The sequence below is a fragment of the Artemia franciscana genome, chromosome 13 (genome assembly GCF_032884065.1).
Source record: "Artemia franciscana chromosome 13, ASM3288406v1, whole genome shotgun sequence".
Taxonomy (NCBI): Eukaryota; Metazoa; Arthropoda; class Branchiopoda; order Anostraca; family Artemiidae; genus Artemia; species Artemia franciscana.
Window position 1 is genome coordinate 24,508,357 of NC_088875.1, and position 16,492 is coordinate 24,524,848.

Below are 16,492 nucleotides of genomic sequence, written 5' to 3' on the forward strand. Positions count from 1 at the left end.
AAGTGAAAAAAAACTCAGGGGTTGACAAACCCCCAACAGCCCCAAAGAGCAAGGATTGTCGCTTGTGCGAGTTTTCCATTGATAATATACAAGGTTTTGTATTAAGAAAAGAGGTATTTTTAATTCTGATTATCAAAAAATGGAAATCAGAAGCTCAAGTTCATTTTCAAGAGTCAAAAGTGATTGGAGGGAAACTAGCCCCCCCACGCCCTCTTTTTCCCAAAGGGATCCGATTCAAATTTTGAAATAGTCATTTTGTTTAAATAGTTTAAAGGTCAAATAACTGCGCCACCTGCTCTGTCAAACCCCCCAAAGTCCATGGACACGGGATGTAAATCATGAAAGTTGCCTATTAGTAACCTGTAAGCTTTTTATGTAAGGATTGGCCGTATAAACTTTGGAAGACACTCATTCGATCGGAAATGAAAAGTTCTATTTCCCTTTTTAAGAGTCAAAAGTAATCGAAGGGCAAGCAAACAAACATACAACTTCTACTATTACTTACAGCTTACTGTAGCACCAAGCCACCTATGGCAAACAATGATACGCACGCTCTTTCTCCTTCCCAATCTCTTCAAAGCCTCCCTCTTTTCACCCTCCCACGGAGCTCTCACTTCCCTTAATTATTTCTTTATGACATCCTCCCACCCCAACCGCGGACAACCTGCTTTCCGTTAATCCTAGACGGTTGGCCGAAAAAGACAATCTTCGGTAATATGTTATCCTTCATCTTCAGAACATACCCTAGCCATCTCAACCTTTCTCTCATTATAGCCCTGGAAAACGGGATTGAATAACACTTTCCTTACAGCCTTCTGTTTCTAATACGGTCATTCAGAACAATCCGTAGGTACTTGCGTTCCTAACTTTTTTCCATAATAGACCATCAGCGACTTCACAAACTGTTTTCCTAAATTACTCCATCCATCTTCTACATCGTCAAACCTTGAACTCTCCAGCTTAGTATTCGATTGTTCATGGAACTTTCTCGCTGATTTTCATCGTGGAGTCTACCAGCATCATAGTTCTCGGGAGGTAGTTACCCTTTCGAAATATCCGCTTTAAATTAACTCTAGCCACTACTAGATGGTGGTCTTTCTTCTAACATCAGTAATACCACTCCTATAAACCCTAGTATCTTGTTTTAATCCTGCCAATCTTCGGTTTACAATAATATAATCAATAAGGTTTGCTGTCTTACCATCACGGGAATGCCACGTTAACTAATGGACCACTTTATGGCCAAACACTGTATGACTGTAACTAGATTGTTGTACCTATAAAATTACAGCAGTTTGTAGCCGCTACTGTTTCCTTTTTCTTCACCTAATTTACCTAGGCTAGGATACCATCGTTTCATATTTCTTCTCAACTGGGCGTTAAAATATCCTAATAAAAACAGCATGTTTCTACCTGGACCCTGTCTATTTGCTCCTTTTTACTGTAAGTACAATTCATCTCAGTCACAAGTATCTCAGTCAGTCGGTTCTACATGGTAATATACTACTATAACTGAGACCTTCAACTTTTTAGTCATAAAATGAGTGATTAGTATCCTATTATTAATACCTTCCCAGCCCGAACAAGAGTTAGCAGCTTCCTTGTTCATCATGAACCCTACTCCCTGTCTCTTGGTACTAATACCATACAATTGGTACACAAAGCGTCTTTTGACTTAGCCAGGTATCCGTGTCGTTTTTAGATTATACTCTATATGTTAACCTAGCAAACGGACCTTCTGAGCTCCTAGCTGATTGAATAACTAAAACCCAACATGAAAGCCATTTTGCTGAAACCCATTTCTGAACAATGGGTAATCTATATAATTTAGATCCATTCCCTTTTGGTACTTTGTGGATCCATTCCTTTTTGGCATTGATTGCACTTAAAAAGTTTTCCTGTTGGAAGTTAAGAGCGAAGCAGAAACTTGAAACGAAAAAAAAGGTCCTTATTTGATGTTACATATTTCTGCAAAACTAGCTCAAACAAACTGACTTGTGAAATTTCCCCATATTTTTAGAAATCTGAATACTTCGAAATTCCCCCCAAAATTTTCTTTCTTAATTAGCTTTAACTGTTAAGATAAACATGAATAACAGTTGTTATTCCTGGATCAAATTTAAATCAATCGGTTTTCAACTTGGCAGTTTTTTTCCGGAACGAGTATTTCAGCTTTTACTTCTAAGGAGACTGGGAGGTGGCGTATACAAGAGAGGGGTTTTAATCCTCTGGGTATGGGCTTCTGACCATGGAGGCTATAATGGCGCCCTTGTTGTGCTTCTCAGCCTTTCAAACCCATAAATGGTTCCAAAAAGTGCTATTTTTGATGCCATTTGCGATGCCATTCTTTATGACACTTTTCAGATGTGTAATAAAGATGAATTTATAAAAAGTACGTGGATATGATAACGAGCTTTTAAACGATCCATTCAAGATCCTTTTAAAATGGTACCCTGCCCATCTCTTTATTTGGTAGCCTGCTAGGCCTGGCGAAAAGAAAAGAAAAAAGGAGGCACATCACCGGTACCCATGTAAAAGGCGATTTTTCTTGTTTTCCAAAATGGGAGCTCGCAACCTACAGCCAAATTTTTTTCACTATGACGATTCGAAATGTGCATTTTCCACATCGACAACCCCTCCCCCATTTTGAGCGATTCTTTGTTTCGAAATTCACAAGAATTTGTTAACGCAGTTAACTTTTACATCCAAAACGAACCTATATAATGTAACATTTATCATTCCTGAGTCAACTTTAACTCAAGAATTTTGCTATTAATAGTCATTTCAGAACTTGCTTCAAACTCTCGGTTACTATGGGCTACGGCTTGCTCTTTACCTGATTGCAGTGATATCTCCTGCCATGTATACTTATTAGATCTTTCGACGTTTCTGTACAAAATTTCTTTTCCCGAATTTCAGTTGGATTTCTATAGGCTACGAGAGGGGGAGGGTGGATGGAGTTCTTAAGGTAGAAGGAGGAGCGGAAGGGAGACTGCTTGTCCTTCATATATTTTTAGCACTCAACACGGGCACTATAACTGTCGATTTTCCACCAAATGAGCCCTTTCCCAAAGTTTCTGCCGCTACCCATGCCATACGAAATGATCGTGGCAAAAGTTTGTTTGGCTCTTTTCTGGCCTATTGCGGGCCCCATTTTGAAGGAACCAATGAATTTCCGAGATGGCCATTTTGTTTGGGATGGCTTAAAGATCCATGATATGTGCCTCCGAGGATGACATGACCCTCAAAACCCATGGGACAAGGTCCGTCAATAAAGTAAATTATCAATTGTTTCCGGAAAGGTTTTTTAATGGGAAAAGAGGATCTTGGGTCTACAATTGGCTAGAAAATATCAGAAATCGTTCTATACGTCAAAAGATCAGCACTTTTCTCTGGAAGGATGGGGGGGGGGTAGATTTCCTGGAAACAGGCAAAAAGCTTTTGTCAGGCCAAGAAGAGCCTAATTTACACAAAAACATTCTGGATTGCAACTCCCAGCCTCCCCCCCCAAAAAAAATTATAAAATGAGTCAAAAACACAGCCGAAGCACTTCTTTTTCAATGGCATGGAAACTTGAATCCTTAAGTTCGTGTACTAGCGGGGTCCCAATGCTGAAGAAAAAACGTGCAAAAATCATTGGTTCCCTCAGAATGGGGCCCGCAATAGGCCAGAAAAGAGCCGAACAAACTTTTGCCACGATCACTTCGTATGGCATGGGCGGTGGTAGAAACTTTGAAAAAAAAACCTCCCGCGCTTGTCTAAAGCAAGGCAAGTTTGGGTATTAAGAATCTGGTATCAAAACACTTTGATATCTCTCAACTTGTGCCGACTATTAAAGCTGAAGAAATTTTGAATAAGAGCAATAATTATACCAGAAAAAGAAATCTATTTCGAGAATTGAACCTGAGCCACTTGCATTCCAGGCGAGCATTCTACCACTGATTCTTCTTTGCTTAAACTTGCGCATGTCTGCTTCCACTACTTGTCTCTACTTTCGTTATTCTCCTCTACTTCTAAGAAGTTTTTTCGCTCTAAAAATGCTGATACAAACCCTTATCACTTCAACCGATTACATACCATTTATCTATGTCAAGCAAATTTTTTTAACCATTTTTTAAGCTATTACTCTTTACTTGAATTTTAGCATGATGCCATACGTCGTATAACCTAAAGTCACGTGGATAAAAATATAGAAATGACCCAAAAAAGTAGTTTTTGCGATAAATTGAATATTAATTGTCCTTCAAACATTTTTAGTACTCAAAACGGGTCCTATAACTGTCGATTTTCCACCAAATGAGCACTTTCCCGAAGTTTCTACCACTACCCATTCCATACGAAGTGATCGTGGCCAAAGTTTGTTTGGCTCTTTTCTGGCCTATTGCAGGCCCCATTTTTAGGGATGGGGGGGGGGCTGGGGGCTGTGGCCCTGAATGTTTTTGTGTAAATTACGCTCTTCTTGGCCCAAGTTTCAAGCTGAACAGGACAAAAGTTTTTGGACCGTTTCTGGCAAAGCTAATCCCCTCCCATCCCTCCGGAAAAAAGTTTTGATCTTTTGACGTATAGAACGATTTCTGATATATTCCAGCCAATTGTATACCCAAGATCCTCTTTTCCTATTAAAAAACCTTTCCGAAAACAATTGATAATTTACTTTATTGACAGACCTTGCCCCATGGGTTCTGAAGGTCTTGTCATCCTCGGGGGCACATATCATGGATCTTTAAGCAATCCAAAACAAAATGGCCATCTAAGGAATTTTATCAGATATCTGGTACTGAATGTTATGATTAGCAAAACAGCAACATGGGAGGGGGCTGGTTGCCCTCCAATTTCTTTTGACTCGTAAAAGCGCATAAAGCTTTGAAGTTCCGATTGAATGCCTCTAGTTGTGATATTCGACATTGAGGATTTCAATGGTAAATTCTCAACTTTTAAAGCCGCTTTTGCTTAGTCTTTTGGCCTTAATCTATTTTAATGCGGAGCGCTCCCGTCATGAAGTATCTTGAGAGGGATGTTACATTATTAAAGAATTAAAAGAAACATATTTCCAAAAGAAAAAAATTCGGCTGACCTAATACATTGTGCGTTTTCTGCAATACCTACACACTGCGGAAAAATTTCAAACGGCTTAAGTATGTTTGAAAACGTAGACTTATACTTCAAGTCAATTTTACCTTCCCTTTTAATTGCAGACATCATTATATTATCTTCAAGAATCTTCAAAAATAAGGAGGGAAAGTGTAAAGCTCTTCATTTCTTTTAGAAGGAGGGTCGTCAATGAAAGAAGAAACTCCATATGCATCAACAGAAAAAAAAAGTAGTGGACAAGTTGAAGGCAGTGTCCCTAAGCTTAGGAAGAAGATAATGAAAGTTGTGAGTTTACTTGTTGACGCTGAGACTGCAGAAGATATAGAGAAGGCTCGAGAAAAGCTTCAAAAAATGGTTGATAAAGGCAAGTATTGCGCGTTCATTGATTTAAATTTTGGATTTAACAAACTTATCTTCTTATTCTTTGAAACTTTTTCAGCTGCGACAAAAGCTCCTTGTACCTGGTATTCTACTTTCTACTCCTTTACTGCATAACCGATCCTTGCTAGTAAATCAGGATGAAGCAATAGGGAAATTACGAAGAAAGCTTAAGCGGGAAAGACTTTTAGATAGACTTAGTTAATAAGGGCGATAGCTTCGTGAAACATAGGAAAGGGCAGTGAAGACCTTTATAAATGCCTTAAAAAACTACTTTTGTCCAAGCTTACCCCATTTTTCGCTGGATTTCGGTCAACTCGTAAGCCTCAAAAGAAAAAATGTCTTGTAGACAAATTTTCATATCATTTAGAGTTTGAAATAGATATACTGGGATAAATATTCAGAAACAGGTCTCCCAAAGCTTTAAACCACTCGAATATGTAAGTAAGCAATTTATTGGGGCGTAATATCTCACATTTTCGATGTCTTTGTTGTTAAGAAAGCTTTATTCTTTCTAAAAAGCAGTTTTGATGTCCATTTTGATTCTAGTTCACTTCAAAACGATTCGGTTTATGAGAATGACATATATGAAGTTCTTCATAGTTTCTATTTCCCTCCGAATGTTGTCTTAACTCCGGTACTCAGTATTTTCTAAGTCAAATGTCTTAGAAGAGGAAAGGGATGTGCTGGTATTTAAGGCAGCACTTCCCGCGCTTTTCTAAAGCAAGGAACGTTTGGGTATCAAGAATCTGGTATCAAAACACTTTGATATCTCTCAACTTGCGCCGACTATTAAATCTGAAAAAATTCTAAATAAGAGCAATAATTATGCCAGAAAAAGAAATCTATTTCGAGAATCGAACCTGAGCCACTCGCGTTCCAGGCGAGCATTCTACCACTGATCCTTCTGTGCTTAAACTTGCACATGTTAATGTCTGCTTCCACTACTTGTCTCTACTTTCGTTATTCTCCTCTACTTCTAAGAAGTTCTATCTCTCTAAAAATGTTTACACAAACCCTTATCACTTCAACTGATCTAAACAATTTCTCCCTAACTATAAGTTCATTCTAGATCACGTATCATTTATCTTTGTCAAACAAATTTTTTAACCATTTTTTACTCTACTCTTTACTAGAATTTTAGCATGATGGCATACGTCATATGGCCTAAAATAATGAAGATAAAAATATAGAAATAACCCCAAAAAATAGTTTTTGCGATAAATTGCGTTTTAATTTACTGATATCTAGGTGAATTTATTAAAAAGCATGTATATATAAGCTAGTAACTATGGAAGAAGAGGGAAAAAGGGGCGTGTCAGTGCTGCCCAATCTAAAAAAATGTTTCTCTTTAATCTTTAAGAGGGAGGGTTGAAAACTTCTGAAATATAGTTTTTAACTATGGCAATTCCAATAATTGAATTTTTGTTTGTATCTACAACATTTTGTAGTTTTTCGTATCAAAAAAATAAAATAAGGCTAACACAATCAACATAGAAACTTAAAATTATGCTTAATATTTTTGGAGCCATGAGGGTAAGAAAATACACAAAAATACGACCTAAGACATAACAAAACTAATCAAAAACAAACTGAAAATATGACGCTATGATATTAGGAGCGCTTGGGCTGAAGTCCTGGTCCACCAAACATAGTACTCTCAAAACCTCCAAAATTCTTCGTCAACAATTGAGACCGGGTCCCAATTCCAATAATTGAATTTTTGTTTGTATCTACAACATTTTGTAGTTTTTCGTATCAAAAAAATAAAATAAGGCTAACACAATCAACATAGAAACTTAAAATTATGCTTAATATTTTTGGAGCCATGAGGGTAAGAAAATACACAAAAATACGACCTAAGACATAACAAAACTAATCAAAAACAAACTGAAAATATGACGCTATGATATTAGGAGTGCTTGGGCTGAAGTCCTGGTCCACCAAACATAGTACTCTCAAAACCTCCAAAATTCTTCGTCAACAATTGAGACCGGGTCCCTATATGTCATACCAATTGTCTAGAGTCCGTTCTTTTGCTATATATTATAGAGAGCTTTTTAATTGCTCATTTTAAAGCAAATTTATGTATTTAAGAACCTTTTGTAATTAGCAAAAAGTTCTTAAAATAAAATAAATTTTTACGAAAAACTATATTTTTGTATATCACTGGAGCAGCAAATCATCTTGCATACAAAGGTCAAAATAGGAGTTTTAATATTATAAAAAGCATTTAGATATTTTTGTGTAAAATGCAGCATTTTTTTAAGGGTTTGAACAAAAAAAAATCTGATTTGTCGATTGAAACTAGAATAATTCCTGAAAATTTTAAATAAAATAATTTTATTTATCTGTCATTTCAAAGTTATAATTGTCTCCTGGAATCAAACTTTTATATTAATAGATGACCAAGTGAGAAATTGTTTATGCAACATTTTGACATCGATTCCTTATTATTCCCACCAGGCTCCTATGAAAATCAGGCAATCAGTACTAGAGGCATGGTGAAATTATCTATATATTGTTCAAGATATACATAAACAACAATATTTAAGGAACAAGTAGTAAATTTTAATATATCAATACAAAATAGAACATCATTTCACTCTTGTCTGTTAAATTTGAAGTACTCGCTATTGCTTGAATACTGTGGCTATTCCGTAAATTATGTAAAGATTCGGTCTAGTTAATTATCTGATGTACCCTGGATGGAGCTGGTGTTTTCGTCCCAGAAAATTCCCTATTGTTCCTCTCGATTTCGTTTGTGTCCTAACCGAATATTGTTTCTCAGTTGACAGTTGTTTTCTCACTTTCGCTTGTCATCTAATCGCATATTGCTTTTTATTCTTGTTCAAATATTTAACGGAAGTTTATTTGCAATTGCAAATTAGAAAAAGTATTTATTTTTCTTGTATTTATCGCAATATAACATTGTTTTTCGCAATGTTGTCCTGAAGTATTAAGACCCGTCAGATGACCAAGCAGGATCTGTTCAGTCCCATGGTCTGCGTCTTCTTATTGGATATTCGGGGGAATCTCCATATCTGGAGGAATTTCTCCTATCCGTCACCTGGGAACTTGCTTAGGTTGCCTGGGGCGTAGATCTCACTGAGAAGTAACTCAGTGATGAGCCCAAGCGTTTACTTTATTCAAACTGAATCTATAGTTACTGCAGTACGTTAACCATAGAATAGTTTGAACTCTTCTCTTCTGAATTTAAATGGCCGTGTCTGAAGCAATGTGCTACTGTAACAACTATTATGTGATGAATTGCACAGCATATGACTACTACTTTGAAATCAGCATACGTTTATTTCATTATAAGATTTTAACTGAAATAATAGTTACCATTCCTGAATCAGTGTCAGGTGCCATTTTTTTTTATTTGCCTGTCTTTTTCAAAACCTGTTTTCAACTTTTGGCTACTATGGGCTCGGGTTCATCTTTACTAGTTTTATCTATAGCTGCAACAACGATTCGTTTCGTAATAAACTTTTACTTCTGGAATTAACCGAAATAACAGTTACAATTCCTAAATCAGTCTCAGATGGCAAGTTGTCTCGTTAGGTAGTTTAAAAAAAGCGTGTTTTAACTTTTCGTTACTATGGGCTCTGGTTTACTCTATACTAGGTTGCAGGTAAAGCTGCAACTCTTATGTGTTATGTTATGTTGTCGAAATGCAAGTGTCTGTTGCATCATCATGCATAGAATTATTAATATAAGTACTTCAGTTATTATGGACTAGAGTTCGTTCTTTAATATATATATATACATTTGATGATTTAGTTAAATATTTCAGTTGCTTTGCTAGAGTTTATCCTTTACTATAATTTCAAAGAAAATCACAAACAGGATAAAGCCTACAGCTTTTTCTTAAGAGACAAAAGCCAGAGAATCAGGCAGCTAATCAAGTCCAATAACTGCCATGGTTTATTCTCTACTATGTCTCAGCAACCGCTAGTCAGTAGCTAGTCATGACAATGATGAAACTTACATAATACCCATTTATAGTTAATTATACTGGTCCTTTATATAAAGTGATTGCAGTAGCAGCCGCGACCATGACACTGCTATAACAACTAACCAGGGAAATAATTTTTTTGATATTATCTTGTCGTAAGATAAGTGTGTGTTGGATAATCATGTGTATAATTATTTATTTAAATGATTCAAATAATATTGGCTGTAGTTCGTTCTTTAATGTAATTATAGTGTTCAAATACTATTTTGATTTTAGTATGCAAGATGATGTCAATTACATTTGCTAATGTAGTGTTATGCAAAATGATTTTATTTAGAAACAATTTTTTTCAACTATAGAAGATTTTTAAATATATCAAATTCCTTTAAAATGAGCCATAAAACAGTGCCCCACTAGCTACGGAGGGAAAATGGAAAAAAGGATACCGTCGATGCAGAATACCGTGCCTTATTTTTTTCAAAACCAAAGGATTTTGCTTGTTATTTATGCCGAGCAGCTGTAAGTTCCCTATATAAGGGTTTCAGGCAAGGCTATTCTAAAAGTGTAATGTTTGTTTCGATCTAACTCTATTTTTAGTAGTTATGAGGTATGTACGGGACGTGATCGTCTCCTACTAGGTTGCTAGCTACCACTGCAAGCCGGATTTTGTTATATATTTCACCTAAATATTATTCTGTCATTAGATTTCAATTATAGATTATAATCAATGTCCTAAGTACCATAGCATAAATGAAAATAAGTTTTTTTTCTGTTTTGGTTTATCATTTTTGTGTCAGTTATGGAGCGTTCCCAGCGTTGAAATGTTTTTATATCAAATTTATTTTCCCAGCATCTGTCAAGGAGAGCGAGTATGAAGATGAAGAAGGATTTGAAAAAGAGATAAGAAGCTCAAACCAATCAGGCACCAAAAAGGAAGCTAAAAGCGAGAAAAAAGATTCAAAACTAACGGCAAAAATGCTTGAAGCACAACGAGAATATGAAGCCAAACTGCAGGAGATTAAAGAAAGGCAGGAGTATGAAGACCTACTAGAAAAGTTGGAAGAAAAGCAGAGGAAGTTACAATTGAAAAGGGAAACTCGGATGGTGCATGATGATAAACCCTTATTTGATGATGGAGGCTGCCGAGTAATACGATCTAAGGCTGTTTTTGCCTTAAGTAAATTGGCTTACTCTCAAAACAAGCGAGTTCTTCCCATCCTTAAGTCACTATTCTTTAATACGGCTGAAGATTTCCAGGTAATTCTCTCATAACAAGCATAGTTAAATAGTTTAGTTTGATAGTTTACATTTAATGTCGTAGTATTTAACGAAAAGATTAGGGATCCCACTCGACAAAGAACAAGTAAGAAACTGACACGAGGGGACATTGAAGCTGGACTCTAAGTGAATTAAATAAAAAAAAACAAGTTTTTTTGAATGAAAGTAAGGAGCGACATTAAAACTTAAAACGAACAGAAATTACTTCGTATATGAAAGGGGCTGCTTCCTCATCAAAGCCCCGCTCTTTACGCTATAGTTTGACTCTTTCTCTCAATACTTCTTTTTAAAACAGTAAAAAACTTTAGCGTAAAGAGCGGGGCGTTGATGAGGAAGCAGCCCCTTTCATATACGAAGTAATTTCTGTTCGTTTTAAGTTTTAATGTCGCTCCTTACTTTCATTCAAAAAAACTTGTTTTTTTTTTACTTAATTTCTGAACGTTTTTGAATCAATGTATATTTTGATTTTGGCTCTCCGCAGAGGAATAATTAAAACGAAATTGGCATATTTATTTTTTTTTTTTTTTGGCTAAATGGCTTTCTCTTAATTTTGATCGAATGATTTTGAGAAAAAAAGAGCGGGGGAGGAAGCCTAGTTGCCCGCCGATTTTCGGTTAATTAAAAAGGCAACTAGAACTTTTGATTTTTTACGAATCTTTTTATTAGTAAAAGATATACGTAACTTATAAATTAGCTTACGTAAAGAACTTTTGTATTCTCATGTTTTTATTACATATATGAGGGGGTTCGCCCCCTCGTCAGTACCTCGCTCTTTACACTAAAACTTAAATTTTGTCCCAATTCATTAAGAATGACCCCTGAATCACAAAAGCCGCAGAATAAATAGTTGAAATTACTAAAAATACTTTAGCGTAAAGAGCGAGGTATTAGGAGGAAGTGAGCCCCTGATATGGGTAATAATTTCTGTTCGTTTTAAGTTTTAATGCTGCTTTTTACTTCCAGCTGAAAAAAAAAACTTTTTCATATTTATTTTTTCATTTTTTTTAAGAAATGCTAGTAAATCCTGCGCTCCCTTCATGGAAATTTTCTTCCCCCATGACAAATTCCTCGATGGAAAGCTCCCCCAGCATATTCCCCTCTTCTCAACCCCTGCCTCCAACCAAAAAATCCTCCTGAAAATGCCTGTACACTTCCCAATAACGATTACTATATGTAAGCACAAGTCAAAGTTTGTAACTTGTAGCCCCTCCCACGGGGACTATGGGGGAGTAAGTCGTCCCTAAAGACATAATTATTAGGTTTTTCGTCTACGCTGAATAAAATGGCTATCTCAGAATTTCGATCCGTTGATTTTGGGAAAATAATTAGCGTGGGAGGGGGCCTAGGTGCCCTCCAATTTTTTTGGTCACTTAAAAAGGGCACTAGAACTTTTCATTTCCTCTAAAATTCCCTCTCGCAACATTCTAGGACAACTGGGTCGATACGATCATCCCTAGAAAAAAAAAACAAATAAACACGCATCCGTGATCTGCCTTCTGGCAAAAAAATACAAAATTCCACATTTTTGTAGATAGGAGCTTGAAACTTCTTCAGTAGGGTTCTCTGATACGCTGAATCTGATGTTGTGATTTTCGTTAAGATTCTATGACTTTTAGGGGGTGTTTCCCCCTATTTTCTAAAATAACGCAAATTTTCTCAGGCTCGTAACTTTTGATGGGTAAGACTAAACTTGATGAAACTTATGTATTTAAAATCAGCATTAAAATGCGATTCTTTTGATGTAGCTATTGGTATCAAAATTCCATATTTTAGAGTTTTGGTTACTATTGAGCCGGGTCGCTCCTTGCTACAGTTCGTTACCACGAACTGTTTGAAAAACAAACAAATATAACAATTAATGCCATTTAGTATCACCTAGTAAGATCTTAAAGGTATGGATCCATTTTTTAGTCTTACTGTATAGAGGGTCCTGTTGTAGTGCAGTTGGTTTGGTCTCATCTTTGTTATGCGGGACCTAGAATTCGAACTAACTGCAGCAACACAATACAGGGCTTAGAATTTGATGCCAATGATGAAATAGTATGAAAGCGTGTTCATACTAATCCAAACAAGAAGAAGAAAAAGAAGTACCAGTAGCAGCTTATGCGAGGTATTTGTTTGGGAAAGGTATTGTTTATGTTTTTACATATTAAATTCTATTTTTTTAATATGGCTAGGTGACTCACTACTGCCTGTCGCCCAATTAGTTTCTAATCTTATTGCCCACATGCTAGGTCCCCAAAGGATGTATTCAATTTCTTATTTTATTTGGCAACAATATTCAGGGATTCATGGAATGGATATTTTTCATCTGTAGGAATATACCAATCTGCGAAGTTCGTGCTATTTGTCCCTGTAAAAAAGATCCAGAAATTGAAACTTTGATTTGACGCCCTGCTCCATCACTGGTTTGAAGGACCTTTATCTTTTTTTCTTCTTATCTAATGATCTGAAGGAATTTCTGATGAAGGAATTTCTGAAGAATTTATAGGAGGGCCTGAGGTGATGTCCATTTCACTGTTATAATAGAAATAATCGATTTAGTTGAAAATGTTTGTTTTTAAATACAAAAGTAATTTGACAAAAATTGAAGCTAAGTAAAAATAACAGGTTTGATTCCCTTAGGAAAACTTACGCTTAAAACTAACAATAATTTACTAACTACTTGGGCCACAGATTGTAGTGCGTCATCTATCCTTGTTAAATCAGAATTTGGTCGATGAGTCCAATTTCATCTAAAGGTGGGTGTGTACGACATATTTGAAAAATGCGTGTGGATCATACGAGCACTAAGAGGTTCACTATCATTGGCATAGGTTGTCAGCGATTTTCGAGTTCTTCCCATAGTCTCCTCAATCTTTGGATGGAACCTAGAGGGGCTGGTCTTCCAGAGCTCGTTAACAACTTGATCGACTTTTTCCTTTAGGAATGGGATTTATATAAGGTATTTTGGAGCAGTCTGGGAATGTAAGATTTTCAAGAACTCCTAACCAGTTGCCGTAAACACGCAGACGAGTCCTCACTCTCTCTTGCCAATTCCTTTTTCCTCCAACCCGAAAGGCATCAAAGTATTATATATCGTCCCTCGTGTCTCTACTTTGTGAAGCACTACAGTGGTCAATTTATTCATTTCTGTATTTATTTGAATAATTTTGTGTTATATTTTCTTGTCATGCGACGTCCACTGCTAGCTCTGTCCCATCAAACACTTTGTGGGAATGAAGTATAAGTAAGGAGTAATCTGGCTCAATAGTAACCGAAACTCTAAAAAAGAGAATTTTTATATCAATAGATATATCAAAAGAATTCTTTTACTATGCTTATTCTCAATGTGCTAGTTTCATTAAGTTTAATCTTGTCCATCAAAGGCTACCAGCCTTATTGCCTTATTTCCGAAAAAAAAGCAGAAACATCCTTTAAATGTCAAAGAATTTTAATAAAAATCACACCATCAGATTCAGCGTATCAGAGAACCCTAATGTAGATGTTTCAAGCTTTTATCTATAAAAATGTGGAATGTTTTGCTTTTTGCCAGGAGAAAGACCACTGATGCGTGTTTATTTGATTTTTTTTGTTTTTTTAAGGGGTGATTGTATCGATCCAGTGTTCCAAGAATATCGTAAGAGGGCTCATTCAAAAGGAAATTAAAAGGCTCTAGTGCTGTTTTTGAGTGACCGAAAATAGTAGAGGGTAATTATGCCCCCTCCCACGCCCCTTTTTATCAAAGTCGTCTGATTGAAATTTTGAGATAACCATTTTATTCAGCATAGATGAAAATCCGAATAACTATGTATTTGGAGATAACATACCCCCCCCCCGCAGCTCCCTGGGTAACGATTTTTAACTTATAAAATTTGCCCATTGCTTATGCATAGTATTTGTTTTTGGGAAGTATATAAACATTTATCGGAAGGGGGGATGAGAGCCGGGGGTTTTTCCAGGGGAGGGAAGTTTCCAGGGGGTGAATTTTTCAGAGGAAATTTTACACTGGGGGAATCTTCCAGAATTCGAACGTGTAATTCTTCTATGTCTTGCTTTCTCTTTGCCGACTGATTCTCACACTTGGAGACGTTAAGGATAATTTTCCGGAGTAAATTTTCACCTGGATTGAATTGTCTAGACGATATATCCGTGGGGAGGGATTTTGCGTGGAGCTGGAGCCAGATTTCCAGGCAATGTTTTAAAAAAAATCAGAAATTAAATAAAAAAGCAAGTTTTTCCAACTAAAAGTAAGGAGCAACATTAAAACTTAAAGTAAGCAGAAATTATTACGTATATGAAGGGAGTTGCTCTCTCCTTAACGCCTCGTTTTTTACGTTAAAGTTTGAATTTTGTCCAATTCTGTAAGAACGACTCCTTAACACAAGGCTCGTTTAATTAGAACAATAAGAAGGTTTTTTAATATTACCGAAAAACTTTAGCGTAAAGAGCGAGATGTTGAGGAGGGAAAAAACCCCCTAATATAATGTAATTATTTCTTTTCGTTATAAGTTTTGATGTTGCTCCTTACTTTCAGTTGAATTTTTTTTATTTAATCATGGCACTAAAAGCATTTATTATGATTTACTATTAAACAGGGGCTGAGATGCACGGGGTTGAGTTAATTGAGGGTTGAACTTAACGGACGCTAACTTGAAGGAAGGTTGAGTTGCACGGAGGTTGGATTACTGACAGCGGGTGAGTTGAATAGGGCTGAGTTGAACCAAGATTGTGTTAAATAGGTTGAGTTAAAAGGGAGTCGAGTAACACGGGAACCGTTTACGTTATATACATGAAGTACCTAGAGAACAGAAGACTGATTTCTACTAATGCTTTTATCTACAAATTTTTGTTGTGATTACATGTGACAATCCTGGACGATTTCCTGTAGCTATGGACCCTTCATAAAAGAATTGGCTCATGGATGTGTACCTAGAGAACAGAAGACTAATTTCTACAAATGTATTTATCAACAAATTTTTTGTTGTGATTACCTATGTGACAATCCTGGACGATTTCCCATAGCTACGGACCCTTCATATAAGAATTGGCTCATGGATTTGAATGCATATTTAAAACCCAAAATGAAACAACCTAAAAGCTCACGTGGCATTTAGTCAGCGATTCCAATCAGGGGGGAAGTTTCGCCTCCCCCTTGATTTTTAAAACATCTTTTTCATGTAATTTTATGAAAATGATAATACCCCCCCCCCAATCTCAGATTTTACAAAGCACATTTTTTTTGCATCTTTACTAAACAAATCGAAATGAAAAAGCCCCTGGGGTTTTGAAAGTTCATTTTTGTATCTTCATTTAACAAATCTGTGAAAATCCATGCCTCCTTCCTACATTTTTGTCAATTAGAAAAATTGCATTTCCTTCTAGTGCCAAATGCTCTAAAAATTAAAAATACTCTAAAGACTTAACTTGTACTCTAGCTGTTATAAGACTTAAAGACCTTTACTCGCGGAGCTCAGATTAAGCATGGGCACTCAGAACCATTATAACTATCGCTATAGACCAGATATTTTCTATTGCAGCTCAGCTATTAATTAGGCTGAAGGCCAGCCATTTTGAAACTCAATCTATCTCCTGCCAATATTGGCTCAAATGTAGACGCTAGAAAGGCAGAAATATAGGCCTATTTCTAGATTCTTTTCGAGCAAGGTTGGGACCTGACCTCCCCTTTTGGTAGATACGCTGATAACAAACTGTTTTAGGCATCCGCCTTTTTCTCCCTCTCCATAGTTGATGTCAAATTGCTCCCGAACTCTTAAAGGCACAACTATAACGTCAATTCTTATC

General features: G+C 36.2%; 1 protein-coding gene across 2 annotated transcripts in view; it reads left to right on the forward strand.

Moving 5' to 3' along the window:
- The window catches only part of LOC136034696 (uncharacterized), a 131,002-nt gene that overhangs the window by 57,111 nt on the left and 57,399 nt on the right, over positions 1 to 16,492 (forward strand). For both annotated transcript variants that reach the window (XM_065716030.1, XM_065716031.1), the window contains exons 16-17: positions 5,267 to 5,455; positions 10,281 to 10,687. In XM_065716030.1, coding sequence (XP_065572102.1) covers positions 5,267 to 5,455; positions 10,281 to 10,687 — 596 coding nt within the window. The remainder of the gene's footprint in view (positions 1 to 5,266; positions 5,456 to 10,280; positions 10,688 to 16,492) is intronic.